Source organism: Podarcis melisellensis (genome assembly GCF_964234715.1).
Source record: "Podarcis melisellensis genome assembly, chromosome: 10".
NCBI lineage: Eukaryota > Metazoa > Chordata > Lepidosauria > Squamata > Lacertidae > Podarcis > Podarcis melisellensis.
This window is the reverse complement of record NC_138542.1, coordinates 4,957,464-4,981,180: the sequence shown is the minus strand read 5'-3', so window position 1 is coordinate 4,981,180 and position 23,717 is coordinate 4,957,464. Positions and strand designations below refer to the sequence as shown.

At 43.5% G+C, this 23,717-nt stretch overlaps 1 protein-coding gene across 11 annotated transcripts in view; it reads right to left on the bottom strand.

Annotated features, from left to right (window-relative positions):
- The window catches only part of LOC309379024 (guanine nucleotide-binding protein G(t) subunit alpha-3), a 657,481-nt gene that overhangs the window by 581,684 nt on the left and 52,080 nt on the right, over positions 1–23,717 (bottom strand). For 8 of the 11 annotated variants that reach the window (XM_081927854.1, XM_081927850.1, XM_081927857.1 and 5 more), the window contains 3 exons: positions 23,415–23,544; positions 23,035–23,188; positions 20,371–22,039 (listed from right to left, as the gene is read on the bottom strand). In XM_081927854.1, coding sequence (XP_081783980.1) covers positions 21,849–22,039; positions 23,035–23,188; positions 23,415–23,544 — 475 coding nt within the window. In that variant the 3' untranslated portion in view covers positions 20,371–21,848. Of the gene's footprint in view, positions 1–20,370; positions 22,040–23,034; positions 23,189–23,414; positions 23,545–23,717 lie in introns of those variants that run through there. The other 3 variants (XR_014172311.1, XR_014172312.1, XR_014172313.1) reach the window with 1 other exon arrangement.

The following is a 23,717-nucleotide window of genomic DNA, read 5'->3' as shown; positions in this document are numbered from 1 at the left end:
ATTGAAACAGTTTGTAATCACATCTTTTTATCTCTCTTCCTGTTATTCCTAACAAAAAGGCTTCTGGTTTTTTAACAAACGTATATTTAAACATCTTTTTCAATTCGTTGTATATCATTTCCCAGAAACCCTTTACCTTCTTACATTCCCATCACATATGAAAAAATGAGCCTTCTTTTTCTTTACATTTCCAACACTTATTACATGTTTTATACATTTTTGCTAACTTTACGGGTGTAATATACCATCTGTAAACCATTTTCATAATATTTTCCTTTAATGCCGTACATGCAGTGAATTTCATATTATCATTCCATACCTTTTCCCAATCATCCAATTGTATATTATAACCAAAATCATCAGGGGAATTTACTGGATGAAAGAATCATAGAACCTTAGAGTTGGAACAGACTTTGAAGGTGTTCTAGTCTCAGCTCCCTGCAATGCAGGAATCTCAGCGAAAGCATCCATGACAAATGGCCATCCAACCTCTGCTTAAAAACCTCCAAGGAAGGAGATTCAACCATCTCTTGTGGTCGTCTGTAAAGCAACCTCTCAAGTATCTGTAGAGGACAAAATATACTTGAGACACTCAAGTGTCAAAAACATCCTTTGTATGCTATGAAAACATTTTTCAGCAATGCTTTTTTAAAGCCCTAATTGGTTCTCATTAAGGCTAAGAAGTGTAACCAAACATGTGCCACTTACAGGCACTTTTAATACACCCTGTTTGTTCATAGCAAGAACACTGGCAATCCTCTGTAATTAGGTTGAACCATTTATAATTAGTGTATTCTGTCTGAAGACCTTCTGGCATGTACTTATAAAATCTATCATGGAATTTAAAAAAAGAAAGAAAGCTGAATCATAAGATGCCTTAATTAAATGGGATGCAGAGGGAGGGAGGGAGAGAGAGAGAGATTTAAATGAAATTCAGCCATGACGGACACAGGCCAAATATAGCCTTTAGAAATGTTGTGGCCTGAACACAAAGGCATTTCCAAAATAGCACCAAGGGCATATTTTAAGTGCTAATCGGGGGGGGGGGGGAGAGGAATTGTGATGACGAAAATGTACAACTGATATATTAAAAGTATTATTTCATTGCTGATGGCATGTTAATAAACCGTGCTGTGTAAGGATCTAATGATCATGTGAGCTCTGTTTCCAGGGGAATGCGGCTGTTTCTCATGGTTTGTTTTCAGCAGAATGATGGGGTGATGACTTGCATGCAGATCTTCTACTGAACATGCAGAGGTGTGTGTGTGTGTATTTTGCAGGTGTGTGGAGTTGGCTTTGAGTTAGAGAGAGAAGGAGGGAAACTCCTATTAGAGCAGCAGTGAAGGCAAGGGATGGGCTTGTGAGAGAGCCCGTGGGTGAGTGCATTAAAGATCTTCTTCATCTTGGATTAAAATCTGAGCAAGAGAGCAGCTTCCAGGCCCATCATGCTAGCCCTGCAAGCAACAAGGCTGCAAAGCTACTAGAGTGACGTGGCGCCACACCCTCAAGTTCCTTTGTTCTTGATCTTCTGACAGAAATGGAGCCAGTTGTATTCAAAATCCGTCAATCATCCTAAATTTCATGTGGGATTGGAAAACATCAGTTGGGGTGCCAACTTATTTATTTATTTATTATTATTTTACATCCCCTTCAGCTATAGCTACATTCACAATTGCTGCAATGTTGCTCATCTCTATGCCATGAGAAAGTTTGGCTCCTGGTTTCTTCAGATGAAGAGCCTACTAAAGAGTCAAGAGCAGGCCAGGCTGGCTTTTTCTGGTCAGCTGGCAACCCTAAAGATAAATATAGATTAACCAGTGGAGAGACCCATTTCTAATACTCAATAAGAAGCGGACCCCTCTCGTAGCAAACAAGAAGGAAGAATCTTGGCTTAAACCAAACCGCCTGTCCATGATTCTTGGTTTTGCCAGGCATTCTAACACAGTTCCAGGCTCTACCTCCTAGATAATGACAGAAAAATGTACTAGCTTCTGCAGTGCAAACAGAGGAATCTTCAAGATATAAAATCAACTTGAGAGATGAACTCTGGGTGAGTCACAAAGATTACCTCAAAGCAATAAACAAAACACTCTGAAAGGTCTTCTTTGCCCCGGCACAGCCATCAAGCCTCTTGTCAGAAATAGAAGAGAAAAGAAAGCAAAAGATGCATGCTAGGGTTAAAAAAAGAATTAGTGGGGAGAGTGATCTCAATAAGTGGTTCCTCAGGTTACAGGCGCTTCAGGTTACAGACGCTTCAGGTTACATATTCTGCTAATGCAGAAATAGTACCTCAGGTTAAGAACTTTGTTTCAGGATGAGAACAGAAATCGTGTGGCGGCAGCGGGAGGCCCCATTAGCTAAAGTGGTGCTTCAGGTTAAGAACAGTTTCAGGTTAAGAATGGACCTCCAGAACGAATTAAGTTCTTAACCCGAGGTACCACTGTACAAGCAGTCACAACTCAAAAATTAGCAAACACATTTTCCCTGCACAGGCTTGAAGGAACAGGGAGAGAGATCTCATAACAAACTACAGTTCCCATGATCCTTTGTGGGAAGCCATGACTGTTAAAGTAGTATAAGCTTTAACGGTTGTTGGTATCCACCTGTCTTGAGAAACAATGGAGTGGGCCTCTGGGGGTGAAGTCAAACAAGGAGGAAGAAGAAAGCTGCCATCTACACAAATAGACATGTTCCCTCACAAAGGCCAGGGAACATTACAGTTCAGTACCCATCCCCATAGCAATACAAAAGCAACTGCCAAAACCAAGGTGATGAATTGGGGAGGCCATATCAGGGCCATAATGCACCAAGTCTTCCAGGAGGACATGCAAACCAGATCTTCCTGATGGTGATGGGCCAGGTAAAGGGGCCAAGAAGAACAGGAGAGTGTTGGAGAAGGATTATCAGGAGGGGACGCACTTTTGCATGGTCACAGCACACCTGTGGAAAGTGAGTAGGATTGTCCCTGTGGGTCATCCCTGGCGGGATCCACCAGGTCAGTCCCACCTCTGCAATCCAAGTGTTTAGCACAAAGGTAGCCCGTTGGTGGCCTCCACATATTTGTTGGACTACAGTTCCCATCATCCTTGACCACCGGCCACGTTGGCTGAGACTGGTAGTCCAATAACATCTTTGAGGGTACCATTGCTGCCTATCTCTAGTTTAGCACAACACCTGAAATGGAAGACTATGCATGCACAGCTGAAAAGGCACAGGCCCTCCACACAATCAGGAGACATGATCTCCCTCAAACTCCTCCAGATCTCTGTCCCTCACCCTGCCGTTGAAAGTCCAACTATCATTTACCCGCTCTAAGGTCAGCCAGTTAGAGTTCCTCATTCGCTCTGAACCAGCTGCACCTTGCATTTATTTCCCTTATCTCAGTCAGCTGGGAAGAACAGAGAGAACTATGCAACAGTAAAAGGAAATCTAAATTGCACCTAGTGCTTAAGGCTCTGGGAGGAACATTTAGAAGAGAAATATCAGCAATTTCATAGGAAATATTACACCTATTCCCACTTTCGTTCTCTGGGGAGAACTTCTAGCAGGGGTGAGGAACTGGATCCTGAAGGAGTGCGAGACCCAGAACTGGACCACCTTCCATGGGTGGCCTGGGTGCCCACACAGAGTCAAGGAGGGGGCTTGCAACTCCTGGAATCCTGAATGTATTCATTTATTTTAATAACACCCAGGTGTGAAATTCAGCCTTAGGAGTTTTAAATGTTGTTTGGAGACCTACTATGTTGTTGTTCAATGGACAGATTGAGGCTGCCCTCCATCCCTACCCTGTACATCACTCCATTGTTTTTAAATGGACAAATAAAGCAATTTATGAGAAGTTAGATCTGAAATGTACAGCCCTGTACAATACAGTAAATCACCAACAGGCACAGCCCACCACTGTTCCTTGTTGCTTCTCTTTGGCACAATGTAATGGTGTGTGAGGTTCAGTGGCAAAAAGACTGCACTTAGTCAACAGCCTGTCCTTACCAGTCATAGACTTTGCTTCCCAACCCCCTAATCATTTCTGCTGACAACCATGGTGTGTGTGTGGGGGGGGGGCCTCAGGCAATTCAAATGTTGAGCCTTCTGCCCTAGCCAGAATGTGTATGTGGTGGTGGCATCTCTGCTGCTCCCGTCCTCCGCAGCCCTTATCTAGGATTACTCTGCTCACCAGTAAATTGGCCCATTTTAGGGCATGCATTTACTTGGTTGTAAGATCCATTGGAGTCAATGCAATATACTTCTTCTGAAGCATGCATAGGACTGGGCTGCATGCTTCCGAGCTATGCAAGACAAGAGACCTAAATAGAATGTTATAAAGTAAATCAACAGCTCTGTTCCTCTGGAAGCCCACTCTGCAATTTGAGAACATAAAGCCAGGCTCTTTATTATAGGGTAAAGGAGACGAGAAAAACCCCTTAGCTATATTTAAGACAAATCTTCAAAATATTTTGCGTCCAGAGCTGCATATCGTGCATGTTTCTGGGCTAGCAGCTTCCAGCTGCACATACTATAATTTTTGTGGCTACAGCAAATGATACGTTATACTTAACGAATGAGTTGGGGACAAAAGATCTATTGCAGATGGTTTGTGTTTTTCCTTAGTGACTCAGCATGGAAAGCAAACCTATGCCTGTAGGATACCAGCTGCATTTGCTTGTTTGCCTGTGTGGTGAGCGAGAGAGAGAGAGAGAGAGAGGCTCCCAGAATATAATGCTCACAGGTGATGGAGTTTACAAGTGCATCTACATATTGGCCCACCCAGCAGTGATGACAGTCATAGAGGAAGTGGAACAGGAAACTCTTTGCAGAAGGACTTCCTGTGGTGGGTGATTTAGCTCTGAATACTTTTGGGACACAACAGTACTTTGCCCCCCTGTTTATGTATCCCCCATTCAAGGGTTAACACACATCTATAAGAAGTGCAGATTATAACTCCAGCAAAAGATCCTAAACCTCTCAGCATATGAACAGACATGAGTGCTGACTGCACACATGTGAGTCCAGCAACATGACAACTTCACTGAATTTTGAAATACATTTCTCCAGCAATGTAATGTGTAGGAAAATGCATACACTTGGGTTACATGAGCATGTAAATGCATACATTAGTGAAAATAACATACACTAATGCATCGAATGAGAGGGAATTGCTTTGCAAAAATGTGTATAGTAGGCAAAATTGCACACAAAAATGTGTCTATTAGATGAAATGTACATAAAATGCTGATGAACAAGGACTTTAAAAACTGACAAACTGAAGTGGAAATGTGAATACAGTGGTACCTTGATTCTCAAACGCCTTGGTTCTCAAATGCTTTGGTTCTCAAACTACGGAAGCCTGGAAGTAAGTGTTCTGGTTTTCGAATGTTTTCGAACATCCGGTGCGGCTGTTGGCTATTGTTTCCGGGGCGCCTGCACCAATCAGAAGCTGTGCCTTGGTTCTGAACATTTCGGAAGTCAAATGGACTTCCAGAACTGATTCAGTTTGGTACTTTTGTTTTTGCTATGTATTTTCTGTTTTTGAGGCTTTTCCGATTAATTTGTTTTTGTGACTGTGTGGACCCAGTTCAGCTACTGATTGATTGATTGATTGATTGTGTGACTGCAGAAATGGATAAAAGCCCCCCATCCAAACAATGACTATCATCAGCATAGGTAAGAAAGAAAGTCAATTTTAATTTTTATCACCTACAACACTGTCTTATTTATTTTATAGTACAGTACATTGATTATTGCTTTCATTTTATGGATCAGTGGTCTCGTTAGATAGTAAAATTCATGTTAAATTGCCATCTTAGGGGTTGTTTTTAAAAGTCTGGAACGGATTAATCCGTTTTGGATTACTTTCTATGGTTTTGGAATGTTTTGGTTTTGGAACAGACTTCCGGAACGGATTGAGTTTGAGAACCAAGGTACCACTGTAACTGAACGTAAGATGGGGAAAATGAGAAATGGCCAGCAGGGCCTGCCCAAGACATTTTGGCACCTGAGGTGCCCCCCATCCCCCGTGCAAGGAAGAAGGGGTGAGATCCATATCAGGAACATGGAGGGAATAAAGATCTACACTGGGAACCAGGCTGGTGCCTTCTAGTCACCAAGAGGCTGTTGTAGAAGCAACATGGGGGGAGGGTGCCAAGGAGGCCCCCAAGGAATGTGCCGCAGCTGTCACTGTCACCATGGCAACGGCAGCAGAAGGTGATGCATTCCTTGGAAGCCAAATCTGCTGTCCCTATGGATCCTGCCACCTGAAGCAGTGCCCCACCTTGCCTTGTGGGTGGACTGGGCCTGGTGGAGAGAAACCCAAATTGATTGACAGATTCAGCCATCCGTAGTCACTGCTGTGACTGCATGGAACTCAGACTGCTGCATCACATTGTTGAGACTGGGGAGTGATTCTGAATTCAATCAGCAGCATTGTTCAAAGAGAAAAAATAAAATCACAGAAGCTAGATTTGCAGTAGCTTATGCAATGCTGTCCTTGAATGCAAAGGCCAATAAATTCATTTCAGTTTATGGTCTGCAGACCATAAACATCTAAGACAGTGTAGTGTTTTCAAGGCAGCTATTGGAGGAGGAGGAGGGGGAGAATATGCACACACACTATTGGTGTCTTTTAAAATGAGAGCATAGCAAAATCCATAAATAATCCATAAATAATATATATATATATATATATATTTTATAAATATTTATTAAGGTTTTTTAATAAGAAAATACAATAATAATGAACATTGTTGCTTTGTTTTAACAAAGTTTCATAATATTCTTGAGCTTCCTCACGCCTCCCGCTCCCATTTGCATCTTTAATAATTTTTGTCAAGCAAATTATCATCTTATTTCCAAATCTATGACCACATGCTTAAATATCAATTCTTAATCTATTTTAATGATGGCCAATTATTTATAACCAAGCATCCTTCTTAACATTCCACTAAATCACAATGTTTCTGCAGGTAAGTCTTGAATTTCTTCCAATCTTCTTCAATCCTTTCTTCTCCCAGGTCTCGGATTCTGCCAGTCATCTCCGCCAGTTGCATATAGTCCATCAGTTGCATCTGCCATTCTTCCAGTGTGGGTAGATCTTGAGTTTTCCAGTTCTTAGCAAGTAGTATCCTTGCTGCTGTTGTTGCATACATGAAAAATGTTCTATCTTTCTTTAGCACCTTCTGGTCTACAATGCCCAGAAGAAAGGCCTCTGGTTTCTTGGTAAAGGTATACTTAAACACCTTTTTCAACTCGTTATATATCATTTCCCAGAAGGCCTTCACTTTAGGGCAAGTCCACCAGAGGTGAAAGAATGTTCCTTCATTTTCTTTACATTTCCAACATTTGTTATCAGACGAATGGTATATTTTGGCAAGTTTAACTGGGGTCATGTACCATCTGTATATCATTTTCATTACATTTTCTTTCAAAGCATTACATGCAGTGAAATTCAACCCAGTGGTCCACAACCTTTCCCAGTCCTCAAACATAATGTTATGCCCAATGTCCTGTGCCCATTTTATCATAGCCGACTTAACCATTTCGTCTTGTGTATTCCATTTCAGCAGCAAGTTATACATTCTTGAAAGTACCTTAGTCTTAGGTTCTAACAGCTCTGTCTCCAACTTCGATTTCTCCACCTGGAATCCTAGCTTTTTATCACTTTTAAAAATTTCCTTAATCTGAGCGTAATGTAACCAGTCTCGCACTTTATCCTTCATTTTCTCCATACTCTGCAATTTCCAGTTGTCCCCATCTTTTTCTAACAATTCCCAATATTTCGGCCAGTAGGCTTCCATATTGGGTCTTTTCCAAGCCTTAGCTTCCAAGGGTGAAAGCCACCTCGGAGTTTTATTTTCTAATAAGTCTTTGTATTTTGTCCAGACATTAAACACTGCTTTTCTGACAATATGGTTCTTAAAGGCCTTGTTTATCTTAACTTTGTCATACCACAAATATGCGTGCCACCCAAAAGCATTGTTAAAACCTTCCAAATCTAACACGTCAGTGTCTTCAAGAAGTAGCCAATCTTTCAGCCAGCAGAAAGCTGCGGCTTCATAATACAGCCTTAAGTCTGGCAGGGCAAAGCCCCCTCTTTCCTTTGCGTCTGTTAGTATCTTGAACTTAATTCGGGGCTTTTTGCCCTGCCAGACAAATTTAGAAATATCTCTCTGCCACCTCCGAAAGCACTCCGTATTGTCCACAATTTGCAATGTTTGAAACAAAAACAACATCTTTGGCAACACATTCATCTTAATGGCAGCAATTCGGCCTAACAAAGAAAGTTTCAATTTTGCCCAACTTTCCAAGTCTCTCTTAATTTCAGACCAGCATTTTTCATAATTATCCTTAAATAGACTCAGATTCTTAGCTGTTATATTAACCCCTAGGTACTTTACCTTTTTCACCAATGATAATTCTGTTTCTCTCTGAAACCGTTCTGACTCTGCATCTGTCATATTTTTCCCTAACACCTTCGTTTTTTGTTTATTTAGCTTAAATCCTGCGACCTGTCCAAAATCATGTATCAGTTGTAAAACTCTTTTCGTACTAGATTCTGGCTCCTGTAATGTCAAAACTAGGTCATCTGCAAACATAAATAATATATATTTAAAATGACTCAAAAATCTTCCCTTTAAGAATTGTGACCTGGTTTTGATGGCTACTGTGAGGAATGTTGCTATATTTCCTGTGATCAGTAATGGTTGGACTCTCTCATTAAAATGGAGACATAAACTTCATATGAGTTCCCTAAGTATAGTGAAAGTCAATGAGATATAAAATGGGATATTATATCCCTATAAAAATCATGGTATAGGAGAACACTGGCTAAAGTTGAAAGCGAGCCACTTTTTCAAGGGCAAACTCTCAGGTGCCAACTTGGTCTGGGAAAAACCTTATGTAACTACTGGTGGCAAAGCACTGAAGGTAGCCTTTGAAAACGCTTTTTTCTGTATCAAGGGTCATTTGATGTTTCCGAACACCTAGCAGGTGGGTGTTTGCTGCTAAGTCTGTGGACTAAGATACACTGGTAACAGTCGACATGCTAAGGCAAACTTTGGCTTGGCTTGGCTTAATGCAGCCGCCGCAGCAGGAAAGACCAGAGAGGAGCAAAGTGCCTGTCAGCTCCTCTCTGGGAGCTCCCAGGTATCAGGCCAACAGGCCCATCTAGTCAAGCATCCTGTTCTCTCAGTGGCCAACCAGGTGCCTATGGGAGGCCCACAAGCAGGGCTTGAGTGCAACAGCAGCACTCTCCCTAAATGTTGCATATAGGACACAATTATAGCTACCATAATCATAGCAGAAATAACTTTTGAATCAAAGGTGCACGCATATGCATTGATTTTTTGGATGGCCTGGCAGAGACGTTGCTGATCTTCTTTTATCACACTATAGCTGGTGCAATGGTGCAATGATGGTATGCCTAATATTGCTGCTTCACCATTATCTCTCTTGGAGCTGAAGGCACTAGCATGGAAACAAACCGCTTTGCTTCTGCTCCCCATTCTGCTCCATGAAATCTGCGCCACCTTTTCTGATGTCAACACTGTTGCTGCAGAAGAGAAAAAACCATCCCAGGGTCTGGGTCTGGGGATCCATCTTCTTCAAGGATAGGAAGCCTGTGGCCCTCCAAGCATTGTAGGATTTCAACTCCCATCAGTCCCAGCCAGCCTGGTCAATGGTCAGAGATGATGGGAATTGTAGTTCAACAACACCTGGAAGGCCAATAAGTTCCCCACTTCAATCTACTTCCTAAGCAGAAACACCACCAACCACCCTGTGATCTTACATGAAGGGTGGTATAGAAATTTAATGAATAAAATAAGCACCTCACATGAAACTGAGCTGTGCTCCCCTGCCAGCCCATACTGCTCTGCTGCAGCACCTTTTCAATAAACAGGTAGTTACTTGGAAAAAGGGTAGTCCTTTGGTGGGTTTTTGGTACTGTTTGGTTATAATATTTTATATATTTTATATATAGTCAACAATCTAATGTTCATAGTGTCATTTAAGTTCATTTGGTCTCTTTTATCAAACCATTTGATTTCCTTAGATTGTGAGGCCCTGGGCAAGTGATTGTTCCAAGAGAAGTGGCTTCTCTGCCACGCAGGTAACACTCTTACTTTATCAGATTTGTACCTAACATTTTGTTCACAGCAGCTCAGGATCTCTTGAACAGGTTTTCACATTTTGTGCTCAAAACTGCCTGGGGTGGGATGGGGACAGATGGGGATGTTGGGCTGAGAGATTGTGAGTGGCTGAAGGACGCTCAATAATCTTTAGGATTTAGCGAGTTTCTCTGGTCCAAACCCAACTCTCCATCCATCATAACTTGCTAGCATCATTCGTGAGTCAATGGGGACATCTATAGCATAAATTTAAAGCGCATCAAATGCCCATTTAAAGTTCATGGCTCTCTCCAAAGAATCGTGGGAACTGTAGTTTGTGAAAGGTGCTGGGGAGGGAGTGCTGTGAGGGAGAAGTTTTTCTCAGGATTCTTGGGGGGTGGGGTCAGGGCCAGATTTAGGGTTGATGAGGCCCTAAGCTACTGAAGGTAATGGGGCTCTTTATATGTCCAGCTGTCCTTTGTCAATAACAAATTGTCACTGTTTTTGTTGTTGGATATATGCTATGTGGTAATTTATGGACCTAATAGGTTTCCAAAGCCATTTGTACATGTTGCCATGCAATCAGTCCATGCAGAATGTAAGCACCCAAATATAGGTAAAGGTAGAGGGACCCTGACCATTAGGTCCAGTCGTGACCGACTCTGGGGTTGTGGCGCTCTTCTCGCTTTATTGGCCGAGGGAGCCGGCGTACAGCTTCCGGGTCATGTGGCCAGCAGGACTAAGCCGCTTCTGGCAAACCAGAGCAGCACATGGAAACACCATTTACCTTCCCGCCAGAGAGGTACTTATTTATCTACTTGCACTTTGACGTGCTTTCAACCTGCTAGGTGGGCAGGAGCTGGGACTGAGCAACGGGAGCTCACCCCGTCGCGGGGATTTGAACCGCCAACCTTCTGATTGGCAAGTCCTAGGCTCTGTGGTTTAACCCACAGTGAGCAGGCTGGCAGGCGGGGCCCATTTCTTACATCATAGGAGCCTACACAACACAAAACACTGTTGCTGTATGTGGGTTTTATTTTATTTGTTTTTTATCTTATATTTTGAAAATGTACATCCAGGTGTTTTTTTCATTAATTATTTGGGGGAGGGGGCAAGAGAGTGGGGCCCTAAGCTATAGTTTGTTTAGCTTATACATAAATCCAGCACTGGGCGTGTGTGTGTGTGTGTGTGTTAAATGAAAGGTGTAGATCTGCCCTTCAGGTTGTCAGAGCTGCTCAGGAGAAAGCTGGAAGAATTGGCACAGTCTTTCGCTTGAACTTACAAAACAGGCCTGCTGTTCTGACGCTGGTGAAAAAGGTTATTATTTAATCTCCCCAGCTGAGTTCACAATGACTCTCCACAAAAACCTGATCTTGTATCTGATGCAGGAGGTAACCCCCTGCTTACCCCACCATGAAAAAGAATCTGATTGCCTGAGTGCTCTGCTTGATACTAAAGAGGAGTATTAAGGTTCTCGTCTCCATGGTGACCGATGTCAACACTGAAGCCTTGTCAGGGAGGGGGAATTCAGAACCTGAGGAAATGATGTATGAATGTAGTGGGATCAGAAGAGTTTCCCCATTGTTGTGACATTTTACATGGGACCTGTCAAGTCCACTTCTCATGAACATACACACTGGGGGGAGATCTAGCCATGGACAGATGAAATTCAGGATTCAGCTTACACAGGCAAGCAAGCAAGAGCACCGGGAGGGACGGGCAATTTGCATTAGGGGTTAGCAAACTTTTTCAGCAGGGGGCCGACCTGGGGGCGGGGGCGACTATATTTTGAAAAAAAAGGTGAATGAATTCCTATGCCCCACAAATAACCCAGAGGTGCATTTTAAATAAAAGGACACATTCTACTCATGTAAAAACATGTTGATTCCCGAACTGCCCGCAGGGCGGATTTAGAGGGCGATTGGGTCAGATCCAGCCCCCGGGCCTTAGTTTGCCTACCCATGCATTCGGCAGACCCCAGTTGAGAAGAGGTGGGGATGCTTTCTCTGGGAACTTTACAACAAAACAGAACAAAGCCATGCTTTTCAGGGCCGGCCCAATTCACGTTGGCACCTGGGGAAACCGCAAAATGCCTCCCCCTCCCCACCAACAAAAATGGGGAGGGGGGGGGATAAAGCTCTACATTGGGACCTGCTGTCCTTGTGGATCTTCACATTGCCTCCTGTGTGGACTAGCGTGGGCTCTTTGGGGCAACAGGTTGGAGCTAGAGTTTAAGGAGCAGTACTTTGGGGATAGAAATGAACCTGTATCCCAAAGAAAACAATCAGACCTAAGCATTTAAGGATACAGTGAAGTCTCATTGACTTCTATGCAACAGTCCTGCGCATACATGGATGGGAATAATGCCCATTCAGCATAGTAGGGCTTATTTCAAACAAAGTGTTATACGTAGGGTCGCCTCTGAAGATAGTTCGGAAACTTCAGCTGATGCAGAATTCAGCAGCCAGGCTGCTCACCGGAGCAAGACAGCATGGTCACATGACATCAATCCTGGTCTGACCTCACTGGCTACCAGTTAGTTTCCGTGCCCAATTCAAAGTGCTGGTTTGGACCTATGAAGCCTTAGAAGGCTGAGGACCGCAATACCTCAAGAAACGCCTCTCCCCACATGAACCAACCCAGACCCTGCGGTAATAATCTGAGGCCATTCTTCATGTGCCTCCTCCACAAGAGGTCTGGGGGGGGGGCAACAGGAGAAAGGGCCTTTTCTGTAGTGGCTCCCCATTTGTGGGATGCTCTCCCCAGGGAAGTTTGCCTGGCACCTTCGTTATAGATTTTTAGGCTCCAGGCGAAAATGTTCATAACAGTGTATGTCCTTTTAAATGTGATTGTGGAAGGGGACAATTTCCTTTCCTTTCCTTGTTTTTATTGTGTCTGCGGTTTCTTCTCTACACATTAAAAAGCTTCCTTCTACAGGGCTGGCTTCAGATGTCTTCTAAACAACAACAACAATAAAGTTCTAGATCTTTGTTTCTACAATGTTTCATTGTAAAAATTAATGAATGTTAAAATGATGTTGGATTGAAATGAAACGGCTTTAGCAACAAGGTTAAAAAGAGTATGTAAAAATGGATTGATAATCAGATGAAAATATGAAGCTATAATATGTTAAGATATAGAATTAAGATAAAAACAAAGAGGGAAAGGATTTGCTGAATCAACCATGTGAACTGGAATACAAAAAAGGGAGGTGTGAGGAGGTCAGGAAACAAGTAAACAAAATATAAGACATGAAAAGATTGATATTTTTTTCTAATTGGTTTTTATTTTTCATGTATTTTGTATTTTTCCTTCGTATTTTTGTATCTTTTTTATTTGTACCTTTTCTTTTTTATTCTGTAATTATTATTTTTTTCTGTCTGTAAAACCTCAATAAATATCTTTTTTTAAAAAAAAGTTATAGATCTTTGGCTGAAGTATACAAGTTTTAATAATAATAATAATAATAATAGGCTGATCATTTTGCTAGAATGTGCCCACTATATTCCTCTTTTGTAATACATAAACTAGTATACAATGTATATTTCATATTAAACTAGGGCCATGACCTGTTTTTCTAGAATGACAAAAGGGGGCGGGGGAGCTTTCAGCCAACTGTTGATTGGCTTATTTTTTGGTGATCTTTTTCACTGCATGGTTCCTCAAATAACTGCTGGTGTTACCAAAACAACTGAGAGATCCAAGGGAGAGTGTGCAACATGGATGATGCCAGCTCGCCCTCCTGTGGCTGAAGCATGTATCTTCATCCATACTGATAAAGAATCTTGTCTTATAATTTCACTTTCTGTCTTTTGCCATTTGTACAGGCTCCTGTTCTTCCCCCATCTATGATATGCAGGACATGTTTTGATGTGTTTTCCTGCAAGTAATAACTTGAAATGATGTGCTCTTAGAGGTTTCTGTCTGCTTGGTACCCCTCCTGGAGTTTCCCTAGCACGTACCAATTCACCAAATTGTGGCCTGATCTTGGCGCAGACCTCCTGGACAAATACTAGACTCATATATTGGTTCTGTGTAGGGATGTATGAACCTGTTGATTTTGGATCTCTACATTTCTCATTTTTCCAAATTTTAATTCAGGTTTCCACATTTCCTTTGCAATTTGCAATTGTGTATGCTCCTGCATAAAAAGGGACGTGGGTGGCGCTGTGGTCTAAACTACTGAGCCTTTGGTTTGCCGATTAGAAGGTTGGTGGTTCGAATCCCCACAACAGGGTGAGCTCCTGTTGCTCGGTCCCAGCTCTTGCCAACCTAGCAGTTCGAAAGCACACCAAAAAGTGCAAGTAGATTAATAGGTACCGCTCCGGCGGGAAGGTGAACAGTGTTTCTGTGCGCTGCGCTGCTTTTCATGTTCTGTTGCACCAGAAGCGGCTTAGTCATGCTGGCCACATGACCCGGAAAAAGTGTCTGCAGACGAACGCTTGCTCCCTCAGCCTGTAAAGTGAGATGAGCTCTGCAACCCCAGAGTCGTTTGCGACTGGACTTAACTGTCAGGGGTCCCTTTACCTTTACCTTTATGTTCCTGCATAAGGGCTGGCTCAAAGACCAGTGCTTGACCACAGTGACAACAGATAATATATGTGTATATGAATGAGATATCACAGATATTACGCTACAGACACTTCATTATCCTAAAATGTAATGCTTTCCAAAGGAGTACCCTAACACATTCAGCTGCTTGTCATTATTATTTTAGTAACCAAGTGCAGAAAAGTTAATTGATGTACATTAGTGTGTGAATAGGTCAAAGTATTTATGGATAACTAATTAAAGTATTAAACTCAGCTCTTCCTGCCTAGTTCATTACATACAGGGGCGGAGCTACCTGCCCCGGCACCCAGAGTGGTGCGGGGGCGGGGCTAGCCATCCGCACGGCAAGCGGGGGGGCACCGCTAGCTGCCTGCACGGCGAGCTGGGGGGGGGCGCTGCTAGCCACCCGGGACAGCAATATCCCTAGCGGTCCAGCGCCCGTGCAATGAGTGTGGGGTGGGGTTGCGGGTGGCGTGGCGATGTCCCCCGCCCTCAGGGCTGACACCCACTGCGCACCACACCCTCTACACCTTCCTCCGCCAGTGATTACATCTCGCCACTGTTGACTGTTCTCTAATCGAAGGTTTTGAACTCATTATCCAGAAAATGCATTTCACAATATCAGTGTTCTGTACTAATAAAGAGCTTATATGAGGTTTCCCTCTTCTCTGAAACCCAACTTTTCTGCAGCCTTCTGGTGCCATTTCAAATTACATTTAAATAGTACAGCAAACACACTATTTCTAGTTTTATTTAACAGAGTATGAGGAGCTCTTCTTCTCAGTTGGCCTCACCTAGAAGGTGGGAAGACATCTTCACCTTTGGAGTCTATCTCCCATGGGATAACCCAACACATGAGGAATTAGCAGGATGGCACAGATTAGCCCCACCCCCTGTGCCAGCAGGCTTACTAGCCAAGGTCCTGCCAGCTGCTCCTATAAGGGCTGAGTGAAGAGTTCCTGTACACACATGGACTGATCCCTCACATGGAGAAGTTCCAGAAACATAGCTTGGTACGTGCGTAGGGTCCTTTCTCACAGTTGACCAATATGCATATGGTTTAGGAGGGGTGTTTAATGGGGGGCACCAGCAGCCCCATGGTCCTCTCCTGCCTGCTTTTAATACTTTAAGGACATTGTCTGAACATCCTCATAGCTTCTGGTGGGTCAATGGGGAGGATCTGCCCTCACTATGCCCCCTTCTGGAGCTTCGGTGGAAAAAACTGGCATGATTATGAACACTGGCATGATTATGAACACTACTAAAGACAACAAGCAAAGGAATCTCCAAACTGGGTGAGACCCACTGGTCAGCTGTCTAAAATTTCACAGAGCAGTAGCGGATGGTGTGGTCCTGCAGTGATTCTCACTTGACCTCCAGTTGGTCCTGTTGCTCCTGCTGCTTACTGAGAAGTAGGGGTGAGGGTGAGCTGATGGCTTGGTGAGCACAGCACCATGCATTGCTGGAGCCAACCCACTGCTCTTGGCATGCATTTGCAGCACACCAACCTCACGGCCACCTTGCCCATCTCTCTCCTAGTAAGCACCATTGAAGCAACCAGCCAGAGCTCAAGCGACTATTGCAGTCCTGTCATGCTTTGCATTCCTGGCAAACAGGATTATAATGTGCTTTCCATAACAAGGCAGATACTTATTCTGGGCATCTGCTTATCTTTGACAAAATGTGGTAATAATTTGAATAAGGCTGCTGTTCATTTCTTTCTTTCTTTCCTTTTTAAAATAGCTATTTTAATAAAGATTTACTTGAGTGCAGTTTGCTGCACAATGATGAAAAGAATAGATGGAACCCGACTATCATTCTTTTGCATTAAGAGCATTGCGGTAGGAAGTCGAAATGTTGGGTTTTGCAGTTCCTTTTATACACTGTTGAGCTATGCTACTGTGGTATTCAAATATTTATACTGGGAGGCTTTTTAAGGAAACTTCCTATTGACAGTATTTACTTTAGAAATAATTCATCGAACAACAGCATTCAGCAATGCAGATAATAAATCAGTGAAAGCGCTGGATTTCAAAAGCTCATAGGTGTGCATATTGCGGATGTGCCAGAGGTCACTTGGGTTAGCATATACCATGCCCTTTCACTATTGATTCACCACTGTTGTGCATGTGTCAGCACCAGAGCTTCTGCTGGGTCTTGGACTAGAGACTGAAAGAATGGCAGGGTTTCTGCCTCTGCATCACCACCTCAGCAAGGAATGAAAGGCTAACTAGCCACATGGCCCTTGTTTGTGTCCAGGGCTGGATTTCGGTTTGACGAGGCCCTAAGCTACTGAAGGCAATGGGGCCTTTTATTTGTCCAGCTGTCCTTTGTCAACAACAAATTGTCACTGTTTTTTGTGTTGAATATATGCTATATGGTAATTTGTTGACCTCATAGGTATCTCAAGCCAATTGCACATAACAAAATATGTATTTTATCAAAGTAAATCCAGTTTTTTCCCTTTAATTTTTTTGGGGGCCCCCAAGAGAGTGGGGCTGTAAGCTATAGCTTGTTTAGCTTATACGTAAACCTGGCACTGTTTGTGTTGTCCACAGCTGGTCAGGTAACACTATGGTTGAGCTTAAGTTTCTACAGGAGTGAAATGGGCACCGGGGGTCTCAGAAATGCCCCCCAAAGCACCTGCACTGCCTTTAAACTTGCTTCTTCTAGGAATGTTCACAAACTCTTCAGCCACCAAAGAAGAAGAGGAGACAGGCAGCACAGCACTGAAAGAGACAAGGGGTCACCCAATTGCTTGGCAACCAGGCAATTCACACTGTGCTGTACCAGATGAATGGGAGAGCTCTCTGTCCAGTCAGCTGAATAACTCTCCCGTCGTTGTGTTACAAACTGCAGAAGAACGTAAAGAGAGAGAGACTTGCCCTGGCATTGCCTCCACTTGCCCCGAACTCTTCCTGTGAGGCTGCAGCACAGTGCAGGAAGAGAACGAAGTGCCCCCTGGTTGTGAAGACAGAGCTCCTTTTCCCCATCTTCAAAGCTCCTTCAGCACTAATGAAAGCTTGTAAATGGGACTACTGATTTCATAAAGGCTTTCAGGTTAAAAGTCTAAGTAAAAGAAAATCTGCTTCTGTTGACCACCTTTACCTTGTCCCAATCCCAACAGCTCATCAGCTGAATCTGGTAGAGGGACTTGTTCTGCCCATTTGAAATTCCCACGTAAGTGTCATGACCTGGGTGCTGATGGGATTGATTCCTTCTTGAAAGGGGCGTGTTTTTCCTCCCCCCTCCCCTGGCTGGAGGTGGCTTCTGCATGTGGAAGAAGAGCAGAAGTTCATCCCACAGAGCCTCTCCAGGGCAAACTGACAATATCAACTATTTTCTACCAGCCTGGAAGACATGAAGAGTGTTATGCTATCACCTCTGTCACAGACATTAGAATCCCCTCAATGCATTCATGGGGTAAATGACCAGTCGCAATGGTCCACCTCTCAGAGATGGAGAGATCTGATTGGTTTTTAGAACTCTTCTGGGGATTTTTCCGTTAATGCTGATGGCTGCTCTGCAGGTGGTCTGGTCCTCCTTGAGAGCCAAAGAACCATACATGCAGTTGCTTTGCATTATGTTGCGGTGCAACATTATGTTCTACAGGTTGTCATCTATATCCATTGCTGCCTCTATCAATATGAAGCTGCTACAAGAGATATGCTGAAGTTTTGGAGTGAGCTGACATTTCCATGCTGATGACAACCAGTTCTATTCTTTTTGGTCCCATAGCACTATCCTAAACTTGTATATGGCAGGGCCAGGGAACCTGTGGCTTCCTTGATGTTGCTGGGCTACAGTTTCTGTTGGCTTCAGCCCCCATGGCCAATGGTTTGGGACAGGGGTCAGCAAACTTTTCCAGCAGGGGGCCAGTCCACGGTCCCTCAGATCTTGTGGGGGGCGGGGCTATATTTTGGGGGGGGAAATGAACGAATTCCTATGCCCCAGAGATGCATTTTAAATAAAAGGACACACTCTACTCATGTAAAAACAGGCTGATTCCCGGACCGTCCATGGGCCGGATTTAGAAGGCAGTTGGGCCAGATATGCCCCCCAGGCCTTAGTTTGCCTACCCATGGTCTGAGATAATGGATGTTGTATCCCAACAATAGCTTGTGGGCCATGGATTTCCCCATCTCTGGTGTGGTTGCTAATAGACTGGATAGGAAAAAACAGCCTTGAGTTCAATATAGTCAAGAATTGTGGAACTTCTAGGATCTTTAGACTTAGGAAGAAAAGACCTCATAGATCAAAATTATGTCTCCTATGGAGAATCAAGTGATCCGGATTTTCATAGAATCATAGAGTTGGAAGAGACCACAAGGGCTATTGAGTCCAACCCCCTGCCAAGCAGGAAACACCATCAGAGCACTCCTGACATATGGTTGTCAAGCCTCTGCTTAAAGACCTCCAAAGAAGGAGACTCCACCACACTCCTTGGCAGCAAATTCCACTGTCGAACAGCTCTTACTGTCAGGAAGTTCTTTCTAATGTTTAGGTGGAATCTTCTTTCTTGTAGTTTGGATCCATTGCTCCGTGTCCGCTTCTCTGGAGCAGCAGAAAACAACCTTTCTCCCTCCTCTATGTGACATCCTTTTATATATTTGAACATGGCTATCATATCACCCCTTAACCTCCTCTTCTCCGGGCTAAACATGCCCAGCTGCCTTAGCCGTTCCTCATAAGGCATCGTTTCCAGGCCTTTGACCATTTTGGTTGCCCTCCTCTGGACACGTTCCAGTTTGTCAGTGTCCTTCTTGAACTGTGGTGCCCAGAACTGGACACAGTACTCCAGGTGAGGTCTGACCAGAGCAGAATACAGTGGCACTGGTCAGACCTCACCTGGAGTACTGTTTTGGTGTGTGGCAGCAGTTGCTGTGGCAGCAGTAGCTCCAAGTGCCGTTTGCCAATTATGCATCATCTTACATCTTCACTGTTGTCCATGCATCTGTAACCTCAGTAATAGACTACTGTGATACAGTGGTACCTCGGTTTACGAACTTAATCCATTCCGGGAGTCTGTTTTTAAACCGAAAGTGTTCTTAATCCGAGGCGCGCTTTCCCTAATGAGGCCTCCTGCTGCCAGTGCCCTTCCACCGTTCAGCTTCCGTTCTTAGACCGAGGTAAAGTTCACAATCCGGGACACTGCTTCCTGTTTTGCGGAGTTTGTAAACTGAATAGTTCGTAAACAGGGCTGTTCTTAAACTGAGGTACCACTGTTTATGTCATGTCAGGCTGTCCTTCAAGATGGGTCAGAAACTGCAGTAAGTGAAGAATGAAGCAATCTGTCTCTTGATGTGAATCAACAGCAAGTCGTGTTGACTTCCTATGAGCTTCTGCACTCCATTGAACTTTTTGAAGCCTTAAACCAGCCTAATACTTGCCAGCTTAGTGCTGACTTCTCCACAGAGGGACCCCCTGCTTGTTTCAGATTCAGCCAATGAGTTTTTGTAAGTTCAGCAAAAGCAGGAAGCAAAACATTATCTGTCATGCTCCCGCTCTGGCATCACAGAGTTTCTGTAGGCATATTAAAACCTACTTAACCAAACAACCTCTTGGTGATATAGCAACATTTGCATACATTTTATTGACAAAAACTGCTTTGGTTTTCTATTAAGAGAGACCATACTATGAAATTTAACCCAACAGATAGACAAATGTGTCAGAAGACTTGCCACTTAAGATTTGGGGGGGGAGGGGTTAGGGGGAGAAGACAGCTGCCCTCTTATCCAGAGGATGCTATCACAAACAGTAAGAATTTCTTTTATTTATCATTTTTCTATTAATCCCGCTGATGTGATAGCAAGGGCATTTTTATTTCAGCATCTGCAAGGAAAAAAGTCGGACATGATCCAGTCAACATGATCCAATGGATTTCACCAGTTAATCCACGGGCTTCATTGTCTTCCACTGTGATCAGCTTAACTTAACAGTGCTTAACTTTGGCAGAATTGTGTTCTTTATATATTTTGCTTCCCCACAACTTATCATGAAGCTTGTAGAACCAGTTAATCGACACCCATGAAGCAATGCCAATCACAACTCCGTGTCAACATTTTAGATAGAGATTTGTGGCACTGTAAGCAAATTTGCCAATGGAAAAGTTTAGAATTTCAGATTGCAGTAGGGTACAGGCAAACAAAAATTCTCAGTAAGATCAAAAGAATTGTAGATAATTAAATTAGAAGGGAGGGAGAACATTGTGCCTGCAATGCAGTTACTCTACCCAATTTGGCTGTGTTAAATTGTGATTTGACACAAACATTTTAGCAAGTCAAAAGGGACTAGTATTTACAATATTGTGTCTACTTCTCTCTTTTTGCTTTAGCAGCTCAGACCAATGCATGTTTACTTCAAAGTAGGGATGGAGGAAGTGGGACGCGGGTGGCACTGTGGTCTAAACCACAGAGCCTAGGGCTTGCCGATCAGAAGGTCAGTGGTTTGAATCCCCGCGACAGGGTGAGCTCCAGTTGCTCGGTCCCAGCTCCTGCCAACCTAGCAGTTCGAAAGCACCTCAAAGTGCAAGTAGAGAAATAGGTACCACTCCGGCAGGAAGGTAAATGGTGTTTCCGTGTGCTGCTCTGGTTTGCCAGAAGCGACTTAGTCATGCTGGCCACATGACTGTCTACGGACAAACGCCGGCTCCTGTGGCCTATAGAGCAGGATGAGCGTGCAACCCTAGAGTCGTCCGCAACTGGACCTAATGGTCAGGGGTACCTTTACCATTACCTTTTAGGGATGGAAGAAAAAAATTCTAGCTCACATATTTAAGCAAATCAACCTACCTTCCAGATTAATCCATAGATCACAATGTAAATATCCTTCAGATTTCTCAGTTCTCTGAGTTTTGCTAGGTCAGCTGAAAAATGCTCAAAGAGCATATTTTAGGATTATATGTGATTAGAAAGGTGTGCATTTGAGATAGATGGTGTATTTAAATATGTATCTTGTTCAAATACATATTTTTGAACTTTCACTTTTTTTAAAAAAATCACATTTTTTGAGAAATGGGATAAAAGAGACTTATGAACACACACAGGGAACTGACACAAACTAGTAGCAGACTGATCCATCCATCCCTACTCAAAAGTAAGCCCAAGAGGTTGCAATGAAAGCTTACTTTCAGGAATGTATGGCATCCTTAACCAGAAAGAGAGAAACAGCAGGATGAAGGTGGCCCAGGGTGAAGAGCTAAAAGAGCCCACAGTCCTTCAGGTTCTCTTTGATGATTATATCTGTCACAGCATCAAACACAAACTTAACATTCTGCGTATCGGTGGCACAGGTCATGTGGGAGTAGATCTCCTTGTCCTCTTTTCTTAAATTCAGATCTAAGAATTGGTTCTTGATGTAATTTCCTGCATCTTCAAATGTGTTTGATCCTAGTCAGAGGAAGACAGAAGGAACTGTCAGTAAAATGCCATACTAATTAATTTGTTAGAAATAGCGCTTTCCCTTCTCTTGGCACACAATCTGTCGGGTTCGGCCTCCACTGACCTCTGCCCTCCTCCCCAAACAAAAAGTATGGCGTGCATGAAATCTTCAGTGCACATGTAACTGTCTCTACAATTCTCATTTACTGCATGCAAGGAATCCCTTTTTCATTCATATAGAAAAGTAATGAACCATGAGTAAGATTAAAAAATTATTTCCCTTTCCCAAAACTATCCCATTGCATTCTTTTAATCGTTATCCTTATGGGAGTCATGAAAATGCACAACTGCGTCCAGAGATGGACCACACATCTGGACTCACTAAGCTGGACACAGCCTAGTCTTTTGGTGCTGTGGGTTAAACCACAGAGCCTAGGACTTGCCGATCAGTAGGTCGGCGGTTGAAATCCCTGCGACGGGGTGAGCTCCCGTTGCTCGGTCCCTGCTCCTGCCAACCTAGCAGTTCGAAAGCATGTCAAAGTGCAAGTAGATAAATAGGTACCGCTCCGGCGGGAAAGTAAATGGCGTTTCCGTGCGCTGCTCTGGTTCACCAGAAGTGGCTTAGTCATGCTGGCCACATGACCCGGAAGCTGTACGCCGGCTCCCTTGGCCAATTAAGCGAGATGAGCGCTGCAACCCTAGAGTCGGCCATGACTGGACCTAATGGTCAGGGGTCCCTTTACCTTTACCAAGGGCTTAAGAAAGCGGTCTCAAGAACATGTATCTTAATTCAGCGGTGGAAAATCATTTCAATATGGGGACTATGTTCCTCATGAGCAATCTTCAGAAACCAAAGAAGTGGGGTGTGTAAGCCAGCACTGGCTCACCTGTGACCCTCCAGATGTTGCTGGACTATAACTCCCATCATCCCCGATTCTTGGCCCTGCTGGCTGGGACTGATGAGAGTTCAACAACATCTGGAGGGCCACAGGTTCTAAACTTACCATCATATTCTGGAAAGCAGACACTGAGATGAACTTTCAATATTTTTTCTTGGAAGAGATCCTTCTTATTTAGGAAGAGCACAATAGAAGTGGTTGCAAAGTACTTGTGGTTACAGATGCTGTTGAACAGGTGGAGACTCTCATGCATTCGGTTCTGTAAAAGGCAGGGAAATGTGGCTATTACGCCCCATTACCTGGTGACATGCAAAGTCCAATGTTCTTTTTAAATTAAAGAAATAGGAATTCAGTGGGTTAGGGTTATCAGAGTAGGGAATGTGAATAATGTTCTTAAGGAACCATGCAAGGTTACCTTAAATGCTTTCCTCAAATTGCAAATCCCTTGCCCCCCCCTGCCCCCCACATTTGCTGTTCTGACTCACCACTTCTTCATCTTCCACCAGGACCATGTCATAAGCACTTAAAGCTGCACAGAATATTATGCAAGTAACTCCTTCAAAGCAATGAATCCACTTTTTCCTCTCTGATCTTTGTCCTCCCACATCAAACATCCTAGGAAATGAAACAAAAGATAAACATGTACGTCCATTCACTACATCTCTGACACTAGTTATGTTGGGCATGTGTGTGTGTGTGTGTGTGTGTGTGTCAGGATTCTTTCATCACTACAAGTCTCAGAGATTTGCTGTGTGGTGTCTGCATGAGAAGTATTGTATACAGTGGTA